This window comes from Podarcis muralis, chromosome 15, assembly GCF_964188315.1.
Source record: "Podarcis muralis chromosome 15, rPodMur119.hap1.1, whole genome shotgun sequence".
NCBI lineage: Eukaryota > Metazoa > Chordata > Lepidosauria > Squamata > Lacertidae > Podarcis > Podarcis muralis.
Window position 1 is genome coordinate 42,068,421 of NC_135669.1, and position 25,595 is coordinate 42,094,015.

A 25,595-nucleotide genomic window follows, 5' to 3' on the forward strand; every position below is an offset into this window, starting at 1 on the left:
ACACAAGGAGGACAGAGGGCCTGCTGAGCTCAGGATGGGAAGCTGCCTTAGACCGAGCCACACCACTGGCCTATCTAGCCCAGTATTGTCGACACGGGCCGGCAGCAGCTCTCAGACACAGGACAACTCCCAGCTGCAACTGGTGATGCTGGAGTTGGAACCTGGGACCTTCTGCAGGCCAGACAGGACCTCTGCTGCTGCCCTACGTCCCTACCTAAGCAAGCAGACCAGGACAAGGTGGTTCTTTGGCATGATCCAGGGGCCAGGCTCTGGAGAAAAGTGTAGTGATCAGGTGGGATTGCTATGAGGAATTATAACAAATATAGAGTAAGCCATCTGTGTCAGCAATGAAAGCATTGCGTTGACTGGGTTTAAACTATTTTGATATGATTCCTGATCAATCCACACCTCTGCATCCCTGTTCCATTTCTCTTTCTTCACAAGTCACGTACACACTTAGACAGGCAGGCGTCCTGGGTCATCAAAGACAGTTTCTTTGATGTAGCTTTTCTGATATGTTAATCTTAGGATGTTAATCTTAGGGCCAGGAAACAGATCTCACATGAAGGTGATAATGATCGCTGTCTTCCTGGCCATCCTTCTTATCAAGCATATTGCTTGTTTATCACCTCCGGGGTTGCCAAATGTCCTCCTTTGTAGTTCTGTTATTTGTTTACCCGAGAAATATGTGTGCTTAATTAGTTTAACTTGTCCCCACGTGGGTTTGTTGAAATGCTCAGAAGAAATCTTACGAACACTCTGTAAAAAGTTCTTTTGTGAATAAAACGACCTGGGCCAGGGGCTAGAGAGAGACACAGACAGAGAGATTATTATACACACCCTTCCCAGAGTCTTGCTGGTTCAAGCCTCTGTGTGTACTCTTCTTAATCGAGTTCAACCCTTCCTTTACTTTGGGAACGCCTCAAAAAGGAGACCCCCGCCTGGGTTTTCAGGACAAGCAGTTTCGTGGGCTGCAAACACCGCAGGACCACAGCTCAGGCAGAACCGCAGGAGTCGGGAGAGAGAATGACGGCCGCAATCGTAAACCCACTTGCCCGTGGGTCGGCCCCATTGAACTGAGTGAGTCTTTATCCCTGCAAAGCCTTCTCTTGTCTCCTGTTCGGACTGAGCTTTCCCCAGCGCTGTGGTTTTCGTGCCTCCAAACAGCTCTCTGTCCTCATGAGGACTACAAACATCCCCCCTACTCCCGTGCCTGGGATTTGAAAGGTTCTCTACCCCCTGCGCCGCACCGACGGAAGAATCGCCCACTTACCTGCGGCGATGGCCCCAATAAGCGGCTGTATGACGAGGATGAAAGGGTAGTTCCATGCCCCGATGACCAGGACCACACCCAGCGGCTCACGGTGGATGTAGGTCTCGTCAGTCATCGTCATAATGGTCTTCTCCACGTACTGAGGGGCAGCCCATTCAGGGAGTTTGTCCACCATCAGAGCAATCTCCCCCAGAGCGCCCATAATCTCGTAGCTAAAAGCGTTGAGCTCGTTCTGTCCGGGAGCCAAGAAGAGGTGGCATGTATTAAGAAGGATCGGCGACCACAATCATCTCATGAATTTCATCGTATTAATAATAAGACTAGGAATAGTAAACCGGCAACCAAGCCACGTATTTATTTCTTAAATCTATACCCCAAGCCTTCCTCCCAAAGGAGACCAGAGCAACATTAATATTAGTATTATTTATTATATTATTTGCTTATTATTATTATTTTTACTAGCCAGTAAAGGTAAAGGGACCCCAGACCATTAGGTCCAGTCATGACCGACTCTGGGGTTGCAGCAGTCATCTCGCTTTATTGGCCGAGGGAGCCGGTGTACAGCTTCCGGGTCATGTGGCCAGCATGACTAAGCCACTTCTGGCGAACCAGAGCAGCGCACGGAAACACCGTGAGTGGTACCTATTTATCTACTTGCACTTTGACGTGCTTTCAAACTGCTAGGTTGGCAGGATCAGGGACCGAGCAACGGGAGCTCACCCTGTTGCGGGGATTCGAACTGCCGACCTTCTGATCGGCAAGTCTTAGGCTCTGTAGTTTAACCCACAGCGCCACCTGCGTCCCTACTAGCCAGTAACCAAGCCCAAAGAAGAAAGGGGAGGATCAATAACATGAGATGGGGGACGCCTGGCTTCACAGCAGTGCATGTGAAAATGGTCTAGGGGTTTTAGTGGACCACAAGCTGAACATGAGCCCACTGTGTGATGCAGCAGCAAAAAAGGCTAATGCTATTCCTGACTGCATCAACTGAAGTCTAGTGTCCAGACCAAGGGAAGGAATGGTACCGCTCTCTTCTGCCTTGGTCAGACCACACCTGGAATACTGTGTCCAGTTCTGGGCACCCCAATTTAAGAAGGATGTTGACAAGCTGGAAGGTGTGCAGAGGAGGGCGACTAAGGAGATTGAGGGTCTGGAAACCAAGCCTGATGAGGAAGTTGGGGATGTTTACCCTAAGGTTACCAGATTTTTTTCAATGATTCTGGAGACACTTTTCAACTTCCATGGATTTTGTATGGGGAATGATCTGTAAATCCAGGGGCTGTCCCCGGGAAACGGGGACATCTGGTGACTTTAGTTTAGCCTGAAAAAGAGGAGACTGGGAGGAGATATGATACTCCCTGCATCCCCAAATATTATAGTAATTTTGGAACAGATGAAGTTTCCAATTTGTCTTCAATGGCAGCCCCATGTGGAGAGCCTTGAAGCCCAATCTTGAGGTTGTTCTTGTTATAATCCCCCCCCCCAAAAAAAATTATTGGTTTTCTCTTATAATACACAAACATAAACACAGAAAAAAACATTACATTGAACGCAACATAAAAACTTAACAACAATAAAAACACAAAAGATAAAAGTAGAATCCCCCCCCCTTCTTAAACCCTGGTATATTTACATTGCTAGAAGACTTCCTTGACACCTTCCAATCTGAATTTCATCATAACACATATTTAGCAGTTCCCAATTTCATATCTGTAACATCAATATCCTCTTTCATTCTTGTTATAATTTATTACCTGCCCTTCACCCTAATGGCAACTTCCAGACTGGATTGCTGCAATGAGCCCCATGCAGGGCTGCCCTCAAAGAGAACTGGAAACATCAACTGGTCCAAAATTATGATGATTATTTTAATTTATTCTCCGTCCTGCACTCCAAGGTGCTAGGGCAGGGTAGCTACACCTTGGAACACAGAACAGTTTTAAAACTTACAATAAAAAAGTACAATCATAGAAAATAAGGGGGTCCCCAAACATTTCCCGCCCCACCCCAGGGCTCTGTTGCCAGAGAGCCCTGGCCTCAGATTTCACCCCACCCCACATACAATTCATAGAACGGTAGAATTGGAAGGGACCCCCAGAGGCCATCCAGCCCAACCCCCCTGAAATGCAGGAATCACAGCTACAGAATCCCCAACGGGCGCTATAGGAAGACACAACAGACCTTGTGGAGGTCTGCCATGAGGGCTGCCGCGATTTCCTTTTCCTTCTCCTTTATCATCTTCTTGAGGGCCAACAACTGCTGGATTCTGAACTCCAAGGGACGCGTCTTCCCTGTGTTGAAAGCCGCCCGGGCCCGATCCACGGCTAGCTTGATTTTCTCCATGGCTGCTGTGAGGCACCTGTGGAGGAGACAGAAAGGTTTGGATCTTCCGACGCAGAGGAGGTCCCTTGAAAGCAGACTGCTCAGCCTGACACACACTTCGGAGAGCCTAACGGGAGAGCAAAAGGGAAAAGGGCGGGCTCTCCATTGGCTCGGGGTCAGGAGAACGCCGGCCCCCTCCAAAGCCAAGCTTTGCCTCTGGGTTTACGAGGCACATGTGGTTTCTGTCACACCCACTCCTTAATAAATTGAATCCAGGCGGCACACCCTCCCCCTCCAGTCACCTGCTGGCCCAAACTGGTTTCCCAGCAAACCTGTGGGTTTAGAATGTCAGAACGACCCAGAAACATTTCACAAGGCACAAGTCAGCAGGAGGGCTTATTCATTGCATTAATCTCCCATCTTTTTCTCCCAGGAGTCCGTGATTCACGCCCCCTCCTCAGTTAATCCCCACGACGACCCTGTGAGGCAGGTGAAGAGGCTGTGACTGACTCCAAGCTCCCCCAAAAGAGCTTCCTGACTGAGTGGGGGATTCGAACACTGATCTCCCAGGTCCTAGTCCGGCACTCCAACCACTACACCACACTGCCTTCCTTTCCCCCCCTTCCAATAATGTTTATTAAATTTCATAGAAAAACATACCTTTAACATAACAAAAAAGAAAAAACAATAATAAAAGAAAAAGAAAAAATAAATAAAGGTATTTCAAACCTCACATATACCACCACATGCAATAAGACTTAATTAATTAAAATCCAACTTCATAAACATATTACTTGACTTCCTCCAATCTCTTCCAACTGAATTTCCTTGTAATTAAATGTAACAGTTTCCAATACCATTATTCCATATAACAATATTCCAGTCATAATAAAATTTCCTAACTTTTATCATACCACCACACTGCCTTCCTGGAGTCCTCCTCTTATGGGGCAGCTCTATAAATTAAGTAGGCAAACAAATATGGGGGAAACCAAATGCTCACTTGGAGGAGCTGAAAAATTCCCCTTGAAGCTTGAATTTTTATTTATTTATTCTGGATTGCTTGGGTGCTTTAATGTGCTGTAAACTAGGGAAAGCTGTCCCTGGTGAATTCCTGCCTGTCCTAAAGCTGCTTAAACGCACATCCACTGCAAGCCCGCCCCCCCCAATACACGCATCTCCCTTACCCCCCTCCCGTATCCGTCTGGACGCGGCTCCCCAGATTGACACCTTTCCCAACCCTTCCAGGCGCGGACTTCCGCCTTCCGGTCCTGAGGGCGACCTCGACCCACTTCCGGTCCCGGACAAGCCCCGCCCCCAGCACGTGCGTCTGTTGATTCCCAATGTTGATTTTCCACTTCTCCGCAAAAAAACCTCGCGGAAGCAGACCCCGCCCAACGCAGCTCATGCAGTACATTTAAAATAAATGCAAAATCCACAAAAGCTCAATCAACTGGCATTTATCAATTAGGATTTACTAATTAGTAATGTCGAATTATTATTATTATTAAGAATGCTACAGTTTATTAAAGGCACGGTGAAACTACGTGCAATCCAAACCTAGTCACGTTTGCTCAGAAGTAAATCTCCGCCCGTGTTCAATGGAGTTTACGCCCAAGTAAGCGTGTCCAAGATGAATCCTAAAAACGAATTTACTTGGGAGTAAGCCCCATTGAACAGAGGGGGATTTTTACTTCCCAGTAAAGCGACATAGGATCGGGTTGAACTGCATCCCTCTCCTCAGGAGGCAAATCACACCCACCCCGCAAAAAAGCCAGCGCAAACCTAGCTATGTCTACTCGGGGGTAAATCCTATTTAATTAAACTGGGCGGGGGAATAACTCCCAGGTAAGTGTGGGGTTACGATTGCAATCAAATATACCTTCCCTGGGTAGATGAAAGGTAAAAAGTTGACACCTTCTCTTCTCCCACTTTGCTCCTGGGCTTCTAACAGCAACCAGACAGGTAGATATCCACCTGGTTAAGCTTTCGCACTATTCCACGTCAGGCAAAGTTTTACCCAGTTTTGAGGGCTGTTAAAACTAAGGGAGCAGAGATTGGAAGGGAGGGTGTCAGTTTTAAGAGAGGAGAGCCTAGAGCAGTGTTTCCCAACCTTGGGCCTCCAGCTGTTTTTGGACTACAACTCCCATCATCCCTAGCTAGCAAGACCAGTGGTCAGGGATGATGGGAATTGTAGTTCAAAAACAGCTGGAGGCCCAAGGTTGGGAAACACTGGCCTAGAGGGAACCCTGAACAACACCCCCTCCAAAAAAAGAGAATATAAGCAACAGGATTCAGTATAGGGTTCAAATGCATATCTTAATGAGTAGACTGGGCAAAGTCCACCAGGGTTGGTTTTTCTCCTGCAGAAATGGCTGTGTGGGGAGTGTTGTAAACAAAAATTGCCCTTTTCCCTTATGGGGTATCCAAGAGCCCATATAGAGTCCTTACGTAGGTTCCCTATTGGTAGGAGAAAAGAACAGAGGCCAACCAGAGAATATTGAGAAGCAAAGCAGCTAGTAAGCCTGATCTTTATTGATCCGTTGCAACAGGGTGCTCCCCTCACACGCAGGAGAGAGGAGGGACCCAGAACAATGGTGCGCAAGGCCTTATAAAGACTTTTGAAATTGCCACCTGGTAGATCAAGACCACCCCCAGAAACATCATACATACATCACAGAAAAGGCAATCTAAAACAGAAATTTGAATGTGCCTTTCCCGATTGTCTTTCTTGATAGTCTGCCACCCATTAAGATGCTGATTAATCAATTCCTGAGACAATGGGAAGGCTCCCTGACAACCCCCCCCCCCCCCCCGCAGGGAAAACATTTGGTCAGTTTGGGAATCAAAATGGTTTCAGGTCTGTCTTCCTGTTCTGATCTATGTACGTGCTTGGTTGGTACACTTATGAACATTACCATATATCTAAGACCTCAAAATTCCTATCACAGGAGAAGCCACACCTGTTGAACTGTGGCCTGTGTTGCGGATGTTCAGGGCAGTTTTTACTCGAACAAAAGTTGACTTCACGGGCCTGTAAATTACGCAGGCTTCGAGAGAAGCACCCCCTCGCCTTTGCTTTACCAATGCGTAAAAATCAAGTCACGTTCTCACAGGGGAAAAAGCACGTCTGCGTTGTCAGGGCTAAATGTCTGCTTCGGCAGGAAGAACAAGGTGTTTGTGGCCAAGGCTGAGTTTTTCCTGCACAAACGCATTCTTAATGCAGAATAATCATCTGAATCAGCGGATAGTAATCTTAAGTAAGCAGGTTTTCCTGACTACAGTGGTTTTGTTTAGTCGTTTAGTCATGTCCGACTCTTCGTGACCCCATGGACCAGAGCACGCCAGGCACCTCTGTCCTCCACTACTTCCTGCAGTTTGATCAAACTCATGCTGGTAACCTCGAAAACACTATCCAACCATCTCGTCCTCTGTCGCCCCCTTCTCCTTGTGCCCTCCATCTTTCCCAGCATCAGTGTCTTCTCCAGGGAGTCTTCTCTTCTCATGAGGTGGCCAAAGTACTGGAGCCTCAGCTTCACGATCTGTCCTTCCAGTGAGCACTCAGGGCTGATTTCCTTAAGAATGGATGCGTTTGATCTTCTTGCAGTCTATGGGACTCTCAAGAGTCTTCTCCAGCACCATAATTCAAAAGCATCAATTCTTCGGCGATCAGCCTTCTTTATGGTCCAGCTCTCACTTCCATACATCACTACTGGGAAAACCATGGCTTTAACGACTACAGTGGTACCTCGGGTTAAATACTTAATGCGTTCCGGAGGTCCATACTTAGCCTGAAACTGTTCTTAACCTGAAGCACCACTTTAGCTAATGGGGCCTCCTGCTGCTGCCGCACCGCCGGAGCACGATTTCTGTTCTCATCCTGAAACAAAGTTCTTAACCTGAAGCACTATTTCTGGGTTAGCAGAGTCTGTAACCTGAAGCGTATGTAACCAGAAGCATATGTAACCCAAGGTACCACTGTATACTGTTTTACACCCTTTTTGTACATCTCCTCACGTGTAAGCAACTTACTCCTGTATATGCAATCAATACTTTATGCGCCGCACCCACCAAATTAAAAATGAAATTACCCCAAGTAATGGATGACCAATGTGCCAAATAGCCGTGGTCAAAGGTAACAAACAGCCAGATAATGTGGTTGGCGGATTGGGAACGCTAAGAAGAGTATCGGCCATCTGATTAGACTCGCTAACCTTTGCTTGTATTACCGTATTTCCTTGATAACACAGCCTGGAATGGCGCCTGCTTTGACTGCTGCAACTTCACACTGCTGGGCTGCTGCCAATTTTGGTATCCAGCAAGGAGAAAAACACGCACCGGATCATCACATCATTAACACTTTGAATTTCTCGTATTAATGGAAGCTCTCAAAGGGCCTTCTATGTAGCTTTGTGGCTCAATGTATTGCCTTCCTTCTGGAGGAGACCAGCCTGTCTGGGGAAGCCATGCGGGCCCCGATCCTTCACAAATCATTCCCCAGCTGCACTGCCGCTTTATTGGGCAGGGGGCAGCAGCCTGACAGACCCACACTTTTACCCTTTCAAGCGCTTTGGAATTTGTGGCAATTTTCAGTACCCCAGGACAATATTCTCAATTTCCTTTTTAAAGCCGTTTTAAGAAATGCAAACATCCATGTAGCTTCACAGATAAACTTCTGAAAAGCTGCAGGGAAGAAACAGCAAAATATATAACGTCACCCACCCACTACGCTGGTCCACAGAAAGCAACCAAAATACTATGCTCAAAAGGTGCTGTTGGCTGCAGGGATGTACGAGCATCTCACGTAAGCGAGCCAAGCCACACAGGAGGAAGGCAAACCTCTGTTCCTCAACAAAGTTACTAGCCATTTTGCTGCTGGGGGTACAGCAATGGCCCTCCAGATGCTGTTAAGACTCCAGCTTCCACCCAGCGCCCCCCCCCCAATTTAGGAATGATGGGTCTGGCAAGATCTGGGGTGTAAACTCTCCGCTCCAGAAACAGCACCAGTTCAGATCCTGAGGATGCAGCAAAAAAACCGATACTGTGCTCAGATGACCTGATTGATTCCCTGTTTATAGGGGCACAAGGTAGCAGCTGAACTTTGCAAGCCTAGAGATGCCTAAAGGTCAAGGTCAAGGGACCCCTGACCATTAGGTCCAGTCGTGGCCGACTCTGGGGTTGCGGCGCTCATCTCGCTTTATTGGCCGAGGGAGCCGGCGTACAGCTTCCGGGTCATGTGGCCAGCATGACTAAGCCGCTTCTGCCGAAACCAGAGCAGCGCACAGAAACGCTGTTTACCTTCCCGCCGGAGCGGTACCTATTTATCTACTTGCACTTTGACGTGCTTTCGAACAGCTAGGTGGGCAGGAGCAGGGACCGAGCAACGGGAGCTCACCCTGTCGCGGGGATTCGAACCGCCGAACTTTTGATCGGCAAGCCCTAGGCTCTGTGGTTTAACCCACAGCGTCACCCGCGTCCCTGGGATCCCTACTCAGGATCCCTGAGTAGGGATGCCTACTCAGGAGTAAATCTTGCCGCTTACCCTGGGCGTAGCCAGGATTTTTGTTGGGGCAGCAGAACCACCATTTGCTATGTATTTTTATTCATTTTTATTTATTTAGAGGGGGGCATCTGCCCCTCCCTGCTCCCCCAGCTACACAACCTTCTTTCCCCCCAACGGCTTAATAGCACACTCCTGGGCCTGTTTACTCAGGAGTAACTGCAACTGGGTACATTGGGGCCCAATCCCAGTGCAGGAGCACATTTCCAGCGAAGGCAGTGGGGTGTTTGCTTCAAGTTCTGGGAAAGAATGGATAGGGACCATTGCAGCTCAGTACTGCCTGAACTGACTGGCAACAGCTCTCCAGGATTTCAGAGAAGGGGGCATCCCCAGTCCAAGCTGGAGACGCCAGGGACTGAACCTGGGCAGGGCAGGTGCTCAACCACTGCGTTACAGCCCTTCCTCTACAAATAAAACAAGATTCCAGTCCTCATGGTTGAATTAAACAGGAACACAGCAAGCTGACTTAAACTGAGTCGGATCATTGGTCCATCTAGCTCCATATTGCCCACACTGACTGGCAGCAGCTGCCCAGGGTTTCAGGCAGGGGCACATGCCCACCCTGACCCGATTGAACCCGGGACCTTTTGCATGCAAAGTAGCTGCTCTGCCGACCCAGCCATTTCTGGAAGGCCCAATCTTGGCATAAGAAACACCCTTGTTTCTTCACATAGCAACTCTCTCCCTTTTTCTTGGCTCTGAGTTTTGGCCTTCTAAACAAAAACAAAGTCAACAGAAATCTCTTCCGACCCAAGGTTCCCCTCTCGGATCCACCCTCCCTTTATATTTTGATTAAAAATAAATAAATACAAAATCAAACCCGAAACCCAGCTTTGCTAAGTGGAAAGAATTTCCCACCCAGGCAACCACTGAAAGAAAAATAAATCTGACGAGATTCCCCCTTAAAATCACACTTCCTCGCCCTTGCAAAACGACCCACAAACCACACGAACAGCAACACTTTCCCTGCTTTATCCAGGCAAACAAACCCTTAATTTTAACATTTGCAGAGAGAGAGATGAAGGTTACCTTTCACGGAAGAGCTACTTTTGAGGGCTCGGCTGGGTTCTGTACCAGTCCGTAGAAAACAGACCTAGTTCCTCCACCCCTGATACCAGCCTAGGAAGAAAAGCCTCAGCCCTCCCACTGCAGGAAATTTGGATGCGAGCCCAGGACTGACATCTGTACCGTATTCTCATTAAAACAGCATGCAGGGGAAAAAAGAAAAACAGAACGAGGGCAACTCGTTTTTCTCCCCACAGTGACGGGGAAATAGGTACAGTGGTTGTCAATTCTGGCATTCAGAAGAAGCACATTCCTGCCTGCCACCTACTTTGGGGGGTTTCCTGGCTGAAAAGTTCGTCCTAAAGTTAAGGGGGCAGCCGAATCCCCACACCTCAAGAGAGGTGATATCACAGGAGTTTAACAAATTATGTCCAGTCTTGGAGAATGCGGATTAAGTTTCTTCTTCCTCTTCTGGTAACGCTAGAATGCGTGGGACCCAAGGAAGCTGAATTTTGGGAGATTCAGGGCAGAGAAAGAAATTCTTCACACAGTTCAACTGCGGAACTCACTGCCACAAGACGCAGCTTTAAGAGAGAATTAGACTGATTGGTGGAGGAGAAAGACCTATCTTTCAGTGGATGCTAGTCATGACCGGGTATGTTCTTCCTCCAGAAACAGACACAGCGATTCTTCTGAATACTAGTTGTTGGAAAACAACAGGAGGGGAGAGGGCCTAGGTCCCCTGGGGCCTAGTTCGGCACTCTAACCACTACACCAGACCGGTCCCATTATCCATTTCCCACTTGGTCTGTGCTGGAGTGTTCCCCCCTCTGCAATGACATAAAGGTCACAGCCTGAGTTAGGAAGCTTTTTACTGAGTCAGACCACTGCTCCATCTAGGCCAGTATTGCCTACACTGGCTGGCAGCAGCAGCAGCAGCTCTCCAGGGTTTCGGACAGGGAGTCTTTCCCCTGGAGATACCGGGGATCAAACCTGGGACCTTCTGCATGCCAAGCAGATGCTCTGAGTCCTTTAGTACTGTTTAATGTACAAAAATCGCAAGACCGAAGCAGACTTTGCCCGATTCCTTAAAGTGAGTGTTGCTTGCTCAGTCGGAGTAAAAGGAACTCAAATCCACATGCCCCTGGCACCTCGAAACAAGGTTTTCGGGTTCTCCGTATTATCCGTACTCATGGCTGTGAATCTGCCCATCCCTTCAGACAAAGCTGTTTCATATTGTTTGTTACTGTAAGAACAAGTGTTGAATAAGCGACTGGTAAACCACCTTAATAACAGGGAAGTGGGTGGCGCTGTGGGTTAAACCACAGAGCCTAGGACTTGCTGATCAGAAGGTCGGCGGTTTGAATCCCTGCGACGGGGTGAGCTCCCGTTGCTCTGTCCCTGCTCCTGCCCACCTAGCAGTTCGAAACACGTCAAAGTGCAAGTAGATAAATACCTTTACCTTAAGCCACCTTAATTCTCATGTGGCCCTTCAGACTCCTTTGCCTGGCCCTTGGTGCTTTCCCTAGGCTACGGTTAGCCCTGCTCCACACCAGCCTTACCAGTGGGGCTTTTTGTCCTGTGGGTGGGTGGCCTCTGGCCAAACTTGAGCTGCAACTTATCTCTGCACTTTGAAGCCAAATATTCCCAACACTCTTCTGGCTCTCACCTGATCAAAGGAGGGTGAGTAGAGTTAAAAGGACTCTGCTGCAATGAAATCCCTTTGCCACTTATATCCGATTCCGGCTTAAGGTACAGAGGGATTTCAGTAAGGCAAACCAACTCTCCCAGTCAGGTCTAGCAAATATTGAGAAATGCTCCCCACCCACCCTTGGGCAGGAGGTGCCTTTAAGGCTTTGGGATTCATCTTCTGACAGAATCGTTTCTCACCCAGGTGTAATTTCAAAACCAGATTGAGTTGCCAGTTTCCTTTTGGCTCCTGTTTGCAGTCAACTCCTTCTTTCTGCCCTTCAGCAAGTGCTTGCAAGTTTCCAGCCAAACAATCCCACAGACAGGATTGCCAACTCTGCTGGGTATTCAGATAGTGCTCTTAATACATTAAGAGTAGAGATCCTTTCTCAAGCTCAAAGGTCAGATCTCCTAAATGGGCAATCTTCCAAGGACAAGATTACAGACCATTGTTCCCTGAAAGCAACAATCGTGCATGCACAGGGAGCTGCCCTTTATCACTGACCTACAGCTCGTCCTCTAAAAATACAAGCTTTTAGTCCTCATGGTTGGGAAGAAAGGGGTGATTTGGTTAGAAAGCTGTCTTAACACAGAGTCAGTTCATTGTTCCATCTAGCACAGTGTCAGCTACACTGACCAGCAGCGGCTCTCCAGGGGTCAGGCAAGAAGCGCTGCCTGGAGGTCAAATATGGGACCTTCTGCATGCCAAGCAACAGTCCACCCATGAGCTGTGGCGCTTCCACAACCTCACTGCCACGCCAGAGAAAGTATGCCTCTGAAGAATGCCAGAATCTGCAAGTGTTGTTGCTGCTGCGCTCAAGCTAAATGGGCCACATTCTTGTGTTCTTATGCTACTGCCTCAAGAGGTGGCATTGGCACATAAAAGGCTCCTCATCACCAACCCTCGAGACGGCAGGCATTGATTTTGCTTGCCCAGCTATAAGAGGGAACAAGGGAGCAAAAGGACGGTGGCTTGCTGGCGCCACCTTGCGGAGCACGGATTTCCATTAACACTCAGCGCACCAAGGAAACAACAGGCATATTGCAAAGGCCCCACCTCACTGGAGAGGTGTGCTGGCGCAACTCTTCATTTTATGCATGGCGCCCTTTGCAGGATGCCAAGGTTCATTCAATGGGACGCGGGTGGCGCTGTGGGTAAAAGCCTCAGCGCCTAGGGCTTGCCGATCGAAAGGTCGGCGGTTCAAATCCCCGCGGCGGGGTGCGCTCCCGTTGCTCGGTCCCAGCGCCTGCCAACCTAGCAGTTCGAAAGCACTCCCGGGTGCAAGTAGATAAATAGGGACCGCTTACTAGCGGGAAGGTAAACGGTGTTTCCGTGTGCGGCTCTGGCTCGCCAGAGCAGCGATGTCACGCCGGCCACGTGACCCGGAAGTGTCTCCGGACAGCGCTGGCCCCCGGCCTATAGAGTGAGATGGGCGCACAACCCTAGAATCTGTCAAGACTGGCCTGTACAGGCAGGGGTACCTTTACCTTTACGGTTCATTCATATCACAAGGGAGATGCAGCGTCACGCTTTGTACGAAGTCAGGCCCAGGCTACTTAATTCCACATATCCCACCACTGTCTGCCTTAACAGTTATCTGGTCTCAGGCAGGGAAGTCACCCTGAATATATAACTGGAAGAGACCCCGAGGGCTGTCTTGTCCAACCCCCCACAATGCTGGGAACTCAACTGAAGAATCCATGACGTATGGCTCACTGTAATCTGACCGAGTTCTCTTGCTGCAACAGAAGAGTAGCACACCTTGCAGGATCTTCCCTTTTGTTTTCTCCCCTGATCCTTTTAAAACTGGAGAAGTCAAGAAATGAACCTGGGACCCCTTTGCAATTAAAGCAATTGTTCCATAACTGAGCTACCACCACCCCTCCCCCAAAAATAAATAAATTACCGCCCTGCCTCAATTCAAAATCTGGGAGGTGGGGAAGCAACCTGCCGTGGGCAGGACTGCACTCCCCTGGTAGGAGCAAGATTGCAGCTTGGGGGTGTTCTCCGGGAGTCAACAGTAGATGGGCTGGCCACTGTACTCCCAAACTCTGCCAATTTGCAGGTTGGATTATTGCAGTGCTGTCAATGCAGGGCTGCTGCAGCAGCCAGTCTCCTTGTTGGGAGTTCCCTTCAGATCTCAAGTAATTCATTTTAAGACAGCGACGTTGTTTGCCAGTTCTTAAAGCATTAAAAGACCCAAATACCCGAAAGACTGTCTCCTTCCCTACATGGACTCTTCTGGGTGTTAACATTGACCCAAGGGGGTTGCCCTGGGAGAAGGTGCTCCTTGTGGCGTGTCCTGCATGGTGTAAACGCTGGCTTCTGACAGCCGAGATGTACATTCTCAGGACCCTCACCTTAATTCCTTGTTTTAAAGTTCTTAACAGTGTGGTTTTTTAAATAATAATAATAATAATAATAATAATAATAATAATAATAATGTATTATTTATACCCTGCCCATCTGACTGGGTCTCCCCAGCCACTCTGGGCAGCTTCCAACCAAATATAAGAAACAATACAGCATCAGACATTAAAACTTTCCCTAAACAGGGCCTCTTTCAGGTGTCTTTTAAAAGTAAAATAGCTGTTTATTGCCTTGACATTTGGTGGGAGGGTATTCCACAGGGCAGGAGCCACTACCGAGAAGGCCCTCTGCCTGGTTCCCTGTAACCTGTGCTGGATCTCTTTTAATGTTGCAACCTGCTCCGGGACCTTAGGGCAAAGGGCCAGTAAATCATCATCATCTGCTGCTGCAATAAGCAATAGTTCTGACTGACCACTCACCTGTCCACAATGGGATTCAAATCTGCAGACATATTCCTGGAACTGCAGTTTACTGGAAACTTCAGTGCCTTTGCTCCTTCCTCCCACAGGGAAGAGCTGTGGCCAAGTGGTAAAGCGAATTACTTCGCATGCAGAAGGTTCCAGGTTCACTCCTGGGCATCGCCAGGTAGGGCAGGGAGAGACGCACTGCCTCACACCCTGGACCACGGCTGCCAGCCAGTGTAAGCAATATCAAGATAGATGGTCTGATTCTGTGCAAAGCACCTTCCTATGGGTGGTATTCAGCTAGGTTTTACTAAAGAGGAGAACCACTGGAATCAATGGGCCCAACTCTGTCCTGCTACCCACTCGATGTATACTCTGCACTTTTCTCCAAGAAGGCCAGGGCAGCAAACATGTCTGAACTAATATGATTGCAATACCACCCCCATGTTAACTGGACGGAATAATGGTTTTAACAGTCATCGCTTTTAGAATATTTTAATTGTTTTCACTTCGCTTTTAAATTGTTTCTCTGTTCACCTCCCTGGGAAGGGAAAATGTAAATTCAGTAAATAATAAAAGTAATAACTTCTAAGAAAACAACCTTCTAAAGAACAATAACCTGTTCTCAAACTACTAATTTCAGGGTTGCCAGGGACAGAACTTCAGCCACCAAATGGGCCTGGCGAAACAGAACGTATTTTAAGTTTCTTAATTCCAGTGGGTCTACTCTTGAGTAAAACTTGACCACCACCCTATGTTCTTGACAGCACTGCACTGGGTTCATTATGCTGGTGACTGCAAGCTGTACCATAAAAACACTTCTGAGTATCAGTTTATTTTTTTGTTTTGTTTTTAACCTTAATATACATTTATACAGGCCATAATAAAAATTATGCAACAGGATTTTGTTTTTGTTTTTCAGTTATTACGCTACGGGGAGTCAAGAATAAATGCATGCAGTTACAAAGAAGAGGTAGTAGAAACACAGTATTAAAGACCTAAAAATACAAATGTCGTATAAATTAAAAAGAAAAAAAAACCTTTCAAATTAACTGCTGGAATTTCTCATACAGATAAATAAGGTAAACAGTACATTACGTTGTCAAAGCAAAGAAAATAAAAACAAGGGTAGGGGGGAAAGGAGACCCACCCATGCACACACACATATATGCGGTCATCAGTTCATGGAAACAGATGGTGTGTGAATGTCAACGACCTCCCTGCCGAGAAGGCCTGGCTAGTACAAAAATAAGGTTCCAAATGATTTCGTTCTGAAGAATGGGGTGTGTTCAAGTGTCCAAGTGATGATAATTTTCTTATTATTTTTTTTAAAAAACAACAACAAGCCAACTCTCAAAATGAAGAGGGGTCGTTTCCAGAAAAACTAAGTTGCCTAGATAACGAATTCACAAAAGCCACTTGGAGGCATGTCTGAAAATGGGGGGAAGCAGCCGTAGGATGTGTCAAGAGTGTCCTCAAACGCCACTCAGAAACCACCCTGATTTTTTAATGCTCTCCTGCTACTGTAAGGGGAGGAAAGTCCATGCCACCACAACACGCAGAGTCCTAACACTGCGTGTGTCCGAGAACCTTTTATGCAGTTTTAAAGGAACAGACTGAAACAGCAGCTCTTCTGATATGAAAGGGGGGATGGGACAGGATTAAGGGGATACCTACCGATAAATACAGGCAGTAACACACAAGTTCCACATGCTACGACAGAACTAAGCAACCAAACTTGTATAAATGGGAGGGGGAAGTGGGGCAGAACAGCAAGCCAGCGGGGGCTTCGCAACGCCACCGAAATGCTCCGGAGTTGTGGCCAAGTTACTCAAGTATTAGACAAACGGGTATATATAAAAAAAGGAAAAAGTCCTCCTGAAGACAGGTTATGTACAGCTTTGCCTGAAAGTCTCCTAAGACGCTACATTTGAAATTTCGGAAAGCGTTTTTTCTTTTCTTTTCTGGATGATTTCAGGATGGGCGGTGGTTCCCCCCCCCCTCGAAAAGCATACAGTGAAATCGAATGGTTTCCTCTAACCTGCTCCAGCAAGTTTGTTGTGCCTTTTCTGCTTTAAACCCCCCCCCCCCCGAAGAGTATAGTTTTTCTTTTTTTTAGTAAATTAGTGCAATATAAAGTATTTTGGGCCAGGATATTCAGGAAGAAGACAAAAACCATCAAGCTTTTATATCCACGATAACTGCTCAAACTGGTTTCAGGGATTCCAAATGGATCTCCCTCAAAAGTAAAAAAAAAAAAAAGAAGACCCCACCCTCACCCAGGTACATCATTTCTCCTCGTCTTTTTCCAAAAGGTGCTGTTTCTTCTTATGCCTGATGGGCTTGAAGAAGTGCTATTTACAAGACACGAGCTCAGGTCCAAATCCAGCAACAGCCTCAAAAGCTCCACAAGACACAGGTTTGCAGTTAACACTGTTCTCAGCTTCCTCCCAGGGTCTTGTTCCAAAAAGAAAACTCTTCCGGTCCCGCTGCTCCCTGCCTGCGATTCTGGACCTTGCCCAAAGACGGAAGTTCCATTCTCTGCTCCATCCTTTCGTAAGAAATCATAATAATACGCCAATTCGCTGTCCCCAACCGAGGCTTTGTGGCAAGGTTCTGCTGGGAATGGAAAGACGAGCCTTTTGACTGCTCAGTGAAAGATGGGGTGGGGTGCGCAAGATTTAAGTCATAAGGCAAGTCTCCTCCGAGATAGTTCAGGGTTTCTCCCCCTCTGCAAATCAACCACATTTCTCCTTTCTCTTTGGTAGAAAACCCACAGAAATGTAAAAACCTGCCCTCCTGTTGCGACAGGGGCAAAGGGGGCGATTTGGCTGCAGCGGAACAATCTGCCAAGTGGTCCCGGGCGACTCGCCTACTGCTCGTAAACAGCCACTGCGCTGCAGCAAAGAGCCGAGAGCCTGCGTTCAATACTCGCTTTATCTGAAAGCAAAGGAGAACGTGTTAAAAAGAGGTGGACACAGGTGAGCCTGCAAGAAGCCCTTGTATTGAAACCTTAACAGGGGGCTCTTTGGGTTGCCGAGGCTCAGAGCAACATGGCTTGCCCCAGATTCTCGGAAAGGAGCCACACTGCGAGGGGGACACCCCACACTGCCAAAGTGACTTACATTTGTTAATGTTTTCTATATCAACCGGGTCTTGTATGATCTTTGCCAGGCCTTCCAGCAACAGAGCCGCTTTGTGGTATCGGTATGCAATGTCTTCTGTCTGCTGAAACATCTCGTCCAGGGCGGCTGCCTGCACCTGAGATGGGATGAAGAGACCGATCAAGCCCAGGGGCTAAGAAAAAGGGGGCACTCAAAGCAGTGCCCTGCACGGAAGGCAACCTCCACCCAACGCAGAGACTGCCATCTGTCGAGTAGTAAAGGACGTGACTGAGGACCTGGGTTCTAATCCCTCTTCTGCCAAGGGCAACTTTGTGCCCCTTTCCCAATCTCTCAGCTTAGCCTATCTCACAGTAGCTGCTGAGATGATACAACTGTGGGGGGGGGGGGGTGGGCACACGCTTGACATCATTGGTAGAAAGTAAGAACATTGAAATGTTCACCCCCAAGAAAAAAATCTGGGTGAGGGGAAAGAGCTTTTCATATTTCCCTCAATCTTTTTTAATGGAAGAACTGGAACAGTGGGAAAACTTGTGTGGATTTTTATCTTGCAATGAGTGAACGCTCCTCCTCTTTGTTTGAAGCTCCTGCACATCTCTTGGAAACCCCGGAACCTTTCTATTTTGTCCCAAGACCATCAGGGAGTCTCTCCCTGAGCCTCCAACCATGTTACCCAGGGTACCATTACCAGAAAAGCTTCCCTGTCTCCCACAACGGGGACTGTGTGCGACACCCCAGGGAATTAAAACTAATGACTGTTTAAGTCTGACGAAATATTAGCCAGACAACATGTAGAAATGGCACCTTGGGTTAACTTCTGAGACATACAAAGACGACGTTAAAGAATGGAAAAAAGAAAGCCCAGTTTAATTAATCCCGAGAGTGCCACCTAATTTGTTTGCGTGCCTCTTTCAATGGGAATGCAAGGGCCCCTCACTGCTTTTATGTTCCCCAGAAAGGCAAAGCCAAGGAGGGAGCCCACACGTGGCTTTTGAACATGACTGTGGCAAGATTCTCAGTGAGTGCCAGAAGCTCACTTATTCAGAATCCCGTTTCCCATGATAGTTGGTGAGAGATTTGCCTGTGGATAAGGAGGCTGAGCCCTGGAGCTCTATGGGGCAGACACAGACAGGACCCCCACCCACCCACAAAAAAGCCCTTCTCTCTTGAAAGTCCTCCTTATCTTTTACCCACAAGGGGATCAGATACAGGGGCCAAATGCAGCCCTCAAAGATACTCTTTATCTGGACCTGCCCTTTTGCCCCAGCCCTGCTTCGCATCCCCCTTCAGTGCTTTTGCAAGGCTGGAAAGTGTCTGATCATGCCTCTCATTGGTCTGGGTGGAGGATAGAAGGGTGTGAGAGAGACAGCAAATGCAGAAACCAGCCTCCTGGACAAAGGTGACATGTGTTCATTGCTCCACCCCCTTTTGCCTCTGGCTCCGCCCACCACCACCGCTGCATAGCCTTCTCCCCACCCACTGACCCCCCTTTACCATTTCCACAGCACAGCTGTAGATGAGCTTCTCGGCCGTGACGCTGTTGATTTCGTCGACGAACCTCTGCTTGTCCGAAAAGAACCGGTTCAGCTTTCCCGTCAGCTTCTTGCACATGGCGATGCAGAACTTGTACCTCTCGTTCAGGTTTTTTACCACTGCAGGGAAGAAAGCAGCTGTGAAACAGGGAGGGGGGCGCTGGCCTGCTCCTCTCACAGCCGGAAGGGCGTATGCTGCTGCCTTGGCCTTGCTGCCACCCATTCAAAGCCCCTGATGCCCTACAGACCTTGACAAGCTCCTGGGCCTGTCCACTGGGTCTGGGAAGCTTCCACTGCCGCCTCTGTGTCCTAGCAGGTTGCCTTCTACTGAGCCAGACCACTGGTCCATCGAGCTCAGAACTGCCCACTCTGACTGGCACTGGCTCTCCAGAGTTTCAGGCAAGGGTGCTTTCCTAGCCCTCCCTGGAGATGCCACTGGAGACAGAAGTTGGGACTTTCTGCATGAAAGGCAGCAGATACTCGACCTGTGAGAAGTCCCAGGTTCTGTCCCTTGCAGTATCTCCAGGCAGGGCCTGGAGGGTCTTCTGCCGGTTGATTGAATACCCCACTGAGCTAGATGGACCAAGGGCCTGGGCTCCGTGCCCTGGGGGCAGCCCCACACACCTTGCTTCACTGCGGTGGAGAGGTTCAGCTTCGCCGACTTGATCTGCGCTTTGGCTAGGTGCAAGGAGGACGCCAGCAACTGGGCAGCTTTCATGTACAGGACCAGCTGCTCAACTTGCCTGGAGGAGAGAGAAACGCGTGCCTTTTGTTAGGAGAGGAGCTGCCACTTTCCCAATCCCTTTTGGGGTGTGTGTGTCCACAGCAAGCATTAAAAAGCAAGGGAGAGAATAGCAGCTCGGGCATTGGCCCATTGCCACATGCGGGGCGTGAAGAGAGAGCCTTGCGCAGCTCAGCCTCAGAAGGACTACCCCCCCAAAAAAACCCCACATTGCTCATTGGCAACATGGAAATGCCTTCTTGATGGTATAAGGACTTGGGCACCCTGGCACTGGGCATCTCAACAAAGACCAGCCTCCCGGTGTGGGTGGGTACCTACCCCCAGTCTTTGCTCAGCTGGCTGATCTGATCCACTACCACACTCTCCTGGATCTGATAGACAGACACCGCCGAGGAGCAGAGCTCAGGGTTCCCGCTTCGGACAGCGGTCAGGTCCAGGACACACTCCGTGAAGGTCAGCATCAAGTTCAGGTGGCGCAAGGTGTCTGTGTGCTCCCTCTGCCAGGAGGGAAGAAGCAAGAGAGAGCCCTCTTAGCATCAAGGAGTTAGCAGGCCACCACCACCAAACAGCCCCTTCCCTAGAGTGCCACCCACAGCTATACGGAATTCTCCCCCTGGGAAGATCTGGCAAGGTACCTCTCTCTTTCCAAAGTTTTAAGGTGGGTGCTGAAAACCTTCCTGCCCCCAATTAGAAGGCATTTAATGGCAAGGGTTGTAAGCGTTGGATCTTGTCTGACAATAGTTAAGTATTGGGGAGAAGTGTTACAAAACACACAAACACACACCAGGCATGGGGAATCTACAGCCCTCCATCCCTGGCCACTGGTCATGCTGGCTGGGGCTGATGGGAGATGTAGTCCAACAAAGTCTAGAGGGCCACAGGCTCCCCCTGCCCTTAGGGGTCATCACTGTTACAATCTCCTTCAAAAGCATAAATGAATTTTATCTGTCAATATTTGGAAAAGCAACTCTGTCAAGATGCAAGAGGTGCCCACTACCTGCACTTTCAATGCATTTTTGTTCTAATGGGCTTCTCCAGCGGGATGAAAGGGGACTCTGCCAGGAGCGTCTACTTTGTATATACTCTCTCTCTCTCTCGTGTGTGTGTGTGTGTGTGTGTGTGTGTGTGTGTGTGTGTTTTCAAACATTTCTTCCCCTCTCCATTTCTTTATTTTACATCACACTGAGACACTTGCATAGGTGATCAATAAAAGAACAACAACATAAAATATGCAGAGGAAAAAATGGGTTCTCCTGTGTGTATATGTATGTGTGTGTGAATGGAAATATTGGGGGGTTGGAACTTAAATAGATGCAATACCTACTATCTTATAAAACCTAAAGTGCTTTAACAATGTACGTTTAATTTATTTAACAGGGATGGGACATCTGTGGTCTTCCAGCTGTAGCTGCAGCCCATCTCCAGTCATCCCTGACAGTTGACCTTGCAACATCTGGAGAAACCCCAGTCCCAATACACAGTAACATATACTCACTCTTAAGTTGCCGCTGTTCCTTACCTCCATCAAAGTCTCTTCCGGCAGTTCTGGGGCCTCAAAGGTGATAAACCCCTCTAAGCTTGGAGGTGAAGTGCCATAAGGCATGTACTTCAGGCACGGAGCCGCCTCTGCTCCGGGGGGAGAGGATCCCATGAAAACACCAGGAGGGGAGCCCATGAGGACCCGGCCGCTGGTAGAACACAGAGACCCCCCAGAGCTGTTGGAGCCGACTGGAAAAGGTGGGGAGGGGAGAAAGAAACACACACACTTGTTTCTTTATTATTCAGGGAACAGCAAACTATAAAACAAAATTACAGACATGTGGTGGCAACGATTTTCACTCTCCACCCAACCACAAGTGTACTTTTTTCTCAGAAGCCCTGGAGCAAATCAATGTCTAAGTAAGGATGCTTGAGGCTCTTCCTGTGATTCAGTCAAGGGAGGAGTATTAAAAGGGCTGAAGCACTTCTGCAGACAGACAGAAGGCTCCCCTATCTTTTGAGAGGGTTTTTGCCCTGGAATACTTAAAAAAAATAATAACCACACTATGTATGGACTTGGGCAGGAGAAGTGAGGGGGTAGGGTTGCCAGAAAAAGCTCAACAACTTTGGCAAAACAACCACCACCACCACTTTTTTGTCTGGATTTTCACCTTTTGAAATATGGTGACCTTATTTTGGGGAAACAGTCTGAGATCCTGAACCGACTTCTCCTGAACTCCCACCTCCCTGCCTTGCTGCACAATCTGGCCCCGCCAACAGGCAACATCCATGCCACTCACCAGATGTTGTCCGAGCTCTGAGGACCATGTGGGTGCAGGTTGGAGGAGTGGCGCTGTTCGGAGGGGACCCCACAGTAAACATCACGGCTCTCGAGCTCACGCCAGCTCCCATGGAGGGAGGAACTACTGCGATGCCACAGGCCCCCGGTGGAGCTGGGGGGAGGAAGAGACGGTATGTTAGTCCTCATGAGGACATGCCTCACACACAATGTACAAGTACAGCTGGAGCCAAACATGGGCACTGGGAAGGGCAGGGGGGCTAGAAGCCTACCTCAGTTCCCTCAGGGGTATCTGCTGTCCCTCTTGCCACCTCCCTGGTTATCTCCCATTACAGATCCCTCCTCAAAACCCACTTTTTCCTGTGAGGTTTTTGGCTTAAGCCAGGCAAGGCGGAGAGAGGAGCAACTTTAATCTGGACCTGGGCAGCCCTACTAACATTTGATGAAAATTTGATTTCCTCTCTTGGGGGGAAAAAGGAAAACCTTTGCGAGCGCAAAGGCCGACGGATAATCCATGCCTTCATGTTACTTATGTTTTTGATTCCGCCTGGCTATCAGTAATGTAGTGGCCATAAAGTTCGGGGGCAATTTGAATATGAAGCTTTTGTGGGCTGGAGTCCACTTGGGTGGATTTGTGGCACTCTCTTCAGCTGGCAGGGGTGTGTGTAAAACACACGATGAAAACAGCTCCATTAAAATGGGAGTCATGGGGAGAGTGATCAAGGGAATGACCAGGTAAACAGGTGTGCCTTCAGAAGCCAGCAGAATGCCAGCACAGGTGGGGGGCCTCTTGCATTCCAGGAGGGAGTGAATGTATGCATACCTGTATGTACACTCAATATAATACACTCAAAGGCTTTTTATTCTCTCTCATGCATGCAGCTACTGAACAGTCATTCTTCCTCCATTTCTCCCTTGCCTTCCAATCTACCAAGAGCTCCAGCCACCAGCTGCCTTACCTGTATCCATTGGCCGCTCAGTGTTAAGGCTGTCTGTACTGCCCTGACAGAGCTGGCCTCCCAGAGCGGCTTTTGCTTGCTGATCTGACAGCTTGCCGGTGCTCACAGACCTAGGCAGAAAGATAGCACAATGCGCTTGGGAAATGGCAAAATCCAGCGGGCAAAGCCTGGGATGGGCAAGGGGGTGTGTGACTTGCTTCTCCTGGTTTTGGCGTGCGGCTGACCTCAGACTGTGGCATGAGTTAAGTATCCTCAACGTACGCCAGGCCTGCATGAGCTGTGATCCACCATGCCAAATGCAGTTTGCTAGACATAGGTCATGGCTTGACCCACTCTTCCCCAGTCCTGGCCCCATTGTGGCCATAATGGGGAGGAGCCCGTTGCAGATCGCCTTCACTTTGTGCAGGTCTGGTGTAAACTAAAACAGAGGGTGGGGTGTGCTGGCTTCAGGAAGCCACTCCCCACGATGCAGTGCTGTGGTTAAGTCAGATAGTGTGTACATCCAGCCTGGGGGGTGGGGAGGGGGCAAGCAGAGCACAGCAGAGGAGGGGAAAATGCTCTCAAAAGAGCTGTTTAAAGATCCACTTCGGGGGGGTGGGGAGACCTAGCAGAACTAGGGGGGAAGAAAGAAAACCAACTGTACAACAGATCAAAATGGGTCATTTGTAATTTACACCCATCTTCATCTGGTAGGAGTTTGCAGGCAGGGAGAAACAAACATGGATTTGCAAGTCCAAAATGCAAAACAAGGGGGAACTTTTGAGTGCTGGAGGGGGAGAAGCCGCACCAGGAAATGAGGCTTATATTTACACACACTGACACACCAGATCCACATGCTGTGGTCTAAACCACACACTGCAGAGATCGTGTTCCGCTGGGACCTTTTCCTGGGCAAGCCCAATGAAACAACCAGGTGCTTCCGTTCCATTTCCACAGTGGCTTCTGCGGGAGGAAGAGAGCTGCACTGAAAGCTTAACCCTAGTGCTCTGGGGTGGTGTAAGTTCAGGGCTTTGATAAGGGCTCCCTTATAGAATCAGCAGAACCAGAACTGTTTTGTCAGCTGAGGAAATAGGACCCACTCTGCACCATTTGTATATGCCACAAACAGGCAAGAGGAGAGCAAGAACAGGTGAAAGGGGCCTGCTGCAATCCTTGGTAAAGGTAAGATGTGAAATGGGTGATTTTTTTCTTCTGCTCCACAGCTCTGCCTCTACAGTGATCCTTGGCATGGGTTTTGGGGCATGAAGGGACTTGAAGAGCCCCCCCTTTCTGCAGGCAATGGATTTTTTTAATTAAAAAACTTATTTACTTGGAAACCCACGCTGTTGTATAAAAATAGCACAAGGAGGTATATGGGATAACCCCCCCCCCCACACACAGTCATTTCAATAGAAACAATTTTAAAATGTCAAACGCTTAAGTAAAAGCTGGTTGGGCAAATAATCTCTAGTTTGAAAAGGCCTGCCTGAATAAGGCAGGGTTTTTTTTTACCCATCTAAAGTGGAGCAGGGACAGTTCCCGGCAAGCCTCTTCTACTAGCAAGGATTTCAGGGCCTGCCACAGTGAATGCTCAACCTGTGGAAAAGGCCAGCCAAAAGTTGGGGGCAAGTGGGACCACCAAAAGTGGCCCCTCGGAACACCTCAGTGACTGGGGTGCAGCATAAGGGGGTGGGGGACGGAGGTTAAGGCACTCTGTGGCCAAGTTGTTTAGGGCACAGCGTTTGGAGAGGGAGGGTGGAGGCTGCGGCTGCTACCTGCCAAACAGAGTCTTGCCGCGGTGATGCTGCTGCTGCTGCTGTTCCGCTGCCTGCCTGTCGCTTCCCTGTGTCGAATGGAAGTGGGGGAACGTTCTCGCCTCGCCCACATCCTTTGCCTGCTGCAGTAGTGGGGCGTCCGATGGTCCCTGGCGGCTGACCAGGCCCACCAAGTTGGAGGAGGCTTGCGTTTTGGGGATCTTGAAAGGAGCGGTTGTCTGGAAGGGCAAATACAATAGAAGTGAGTCTCACGGGGTTTCCTTCCAATCTGGCTTTATCATTTTGAGGCAGCTGAGGCTTAAGAAGATCAGGAGCAGCCTCCCTCTCTTCCTGGAGTCACACCCCACCCCCACATGCCATTCAAGTCTCTGGTTTCAAGCCAAGGATGGGGGAAATGGCGGCCCATCAGACGTTAACTCCAACTGCCAGTGGTAACGACAGCTAGTTGATAGCAGCGAGACTTCAGTTTCCTCAACTCCCACCCCAAATCTGCTCTGGAGGGTCCCCCAGCACCCTGGAGCTGGTTTTGAGGTGCCTGGAGAGGAGGTTTCATTGAAGCCCCTTGCGCCAGCGGAGCTGCATTG

At 48.8% G+C, this 25,595-nt stretch overlaps 2 protein-coding genes across 5 annotated transcripts in view; both read right to left on the reverse strand.

Annotated features, from left to right (window-relative positions):
• ALDH3A2 (aldehyde dehydrogenase 3 family member A2) overlaps positions 1-10,333 on the reverse strand; it is a 37,088-nt gene extending 26,755 nt beyond the window's left edge. For 2 of the 3 annotated variants that reach the window (XM_028707840.2, XM_028707838.2), the window contains exons 1-3: positions 4,783-4,901; positions 3,455-3,632; positions 1,274-1,505 (exon numbers count right to left, since the gene is read on the reverse strand). In XM_028707840.2, the coding sequence (XP_028563673.2) occupies positions 1,274-1,505; positions 3,455-3,616 (394 nt within the window). In that variant the 5' untranslated portion in view covers positions 3,617-3,632; positions 4,783-4,901. Of the gene's footprint in view, positions 1-1,273; positions 1,506-3,454; positions 3,633-4,782; positions 4,902-10,184 lie in introns of those variants that run through there. The other variant, XM_028707839.2, reaches the window with a different exon arrangement.
• Positions 10,334-15,440: 5,107 nt separating this feature from the next.
• Positions 15,441-25,595, reverse strand: part of ULK2 (unc-51 like autophagy activating kinase 2) — a 66,458-nt gene continuing 56,303 nt past the window's right edge. For both annotated transcript variants that reach the window (XM_028708944.2, XM_077919519.1), the window contains exons 19-27: positions 25,012-25,229; positions 23,258-23,367; positions 22,300-22,452; positions 21,540-21,748; positions 20,339-20,517; positions 19,903-20,021; positions 19,241-19,398; positions 17,750-17,885; positions 15,441-17,564 (exon numbers count right to left, since the gene is read on the reverse strand). In XM_028708944.2, coding sequence (XP_028564777.2) covers positions 17,497-17,564; positions 17,750-17,885; positions 19,241-19,398; positions 19,903-20,021; positions 20,339-20,517; positions 21,540-21,748; positions 22,300-22,452; positions 23,258-23,367; positions 25,012-25,229 — 1,350 coding nt within the window. In that variant the 3' untranslated portion in view covers positions 15,441-17,496. The remainder of the gene's footprint in view (positions 17,565-17,749; positions 17,886-19,240; positions 19,399-19,902; positions 20,022-20,338; positions 20,518-21,539; positions 21,749-22,299; positions 22,453-23,257; positions 23,368-25,011; positions 25,230-25,595) is intronic.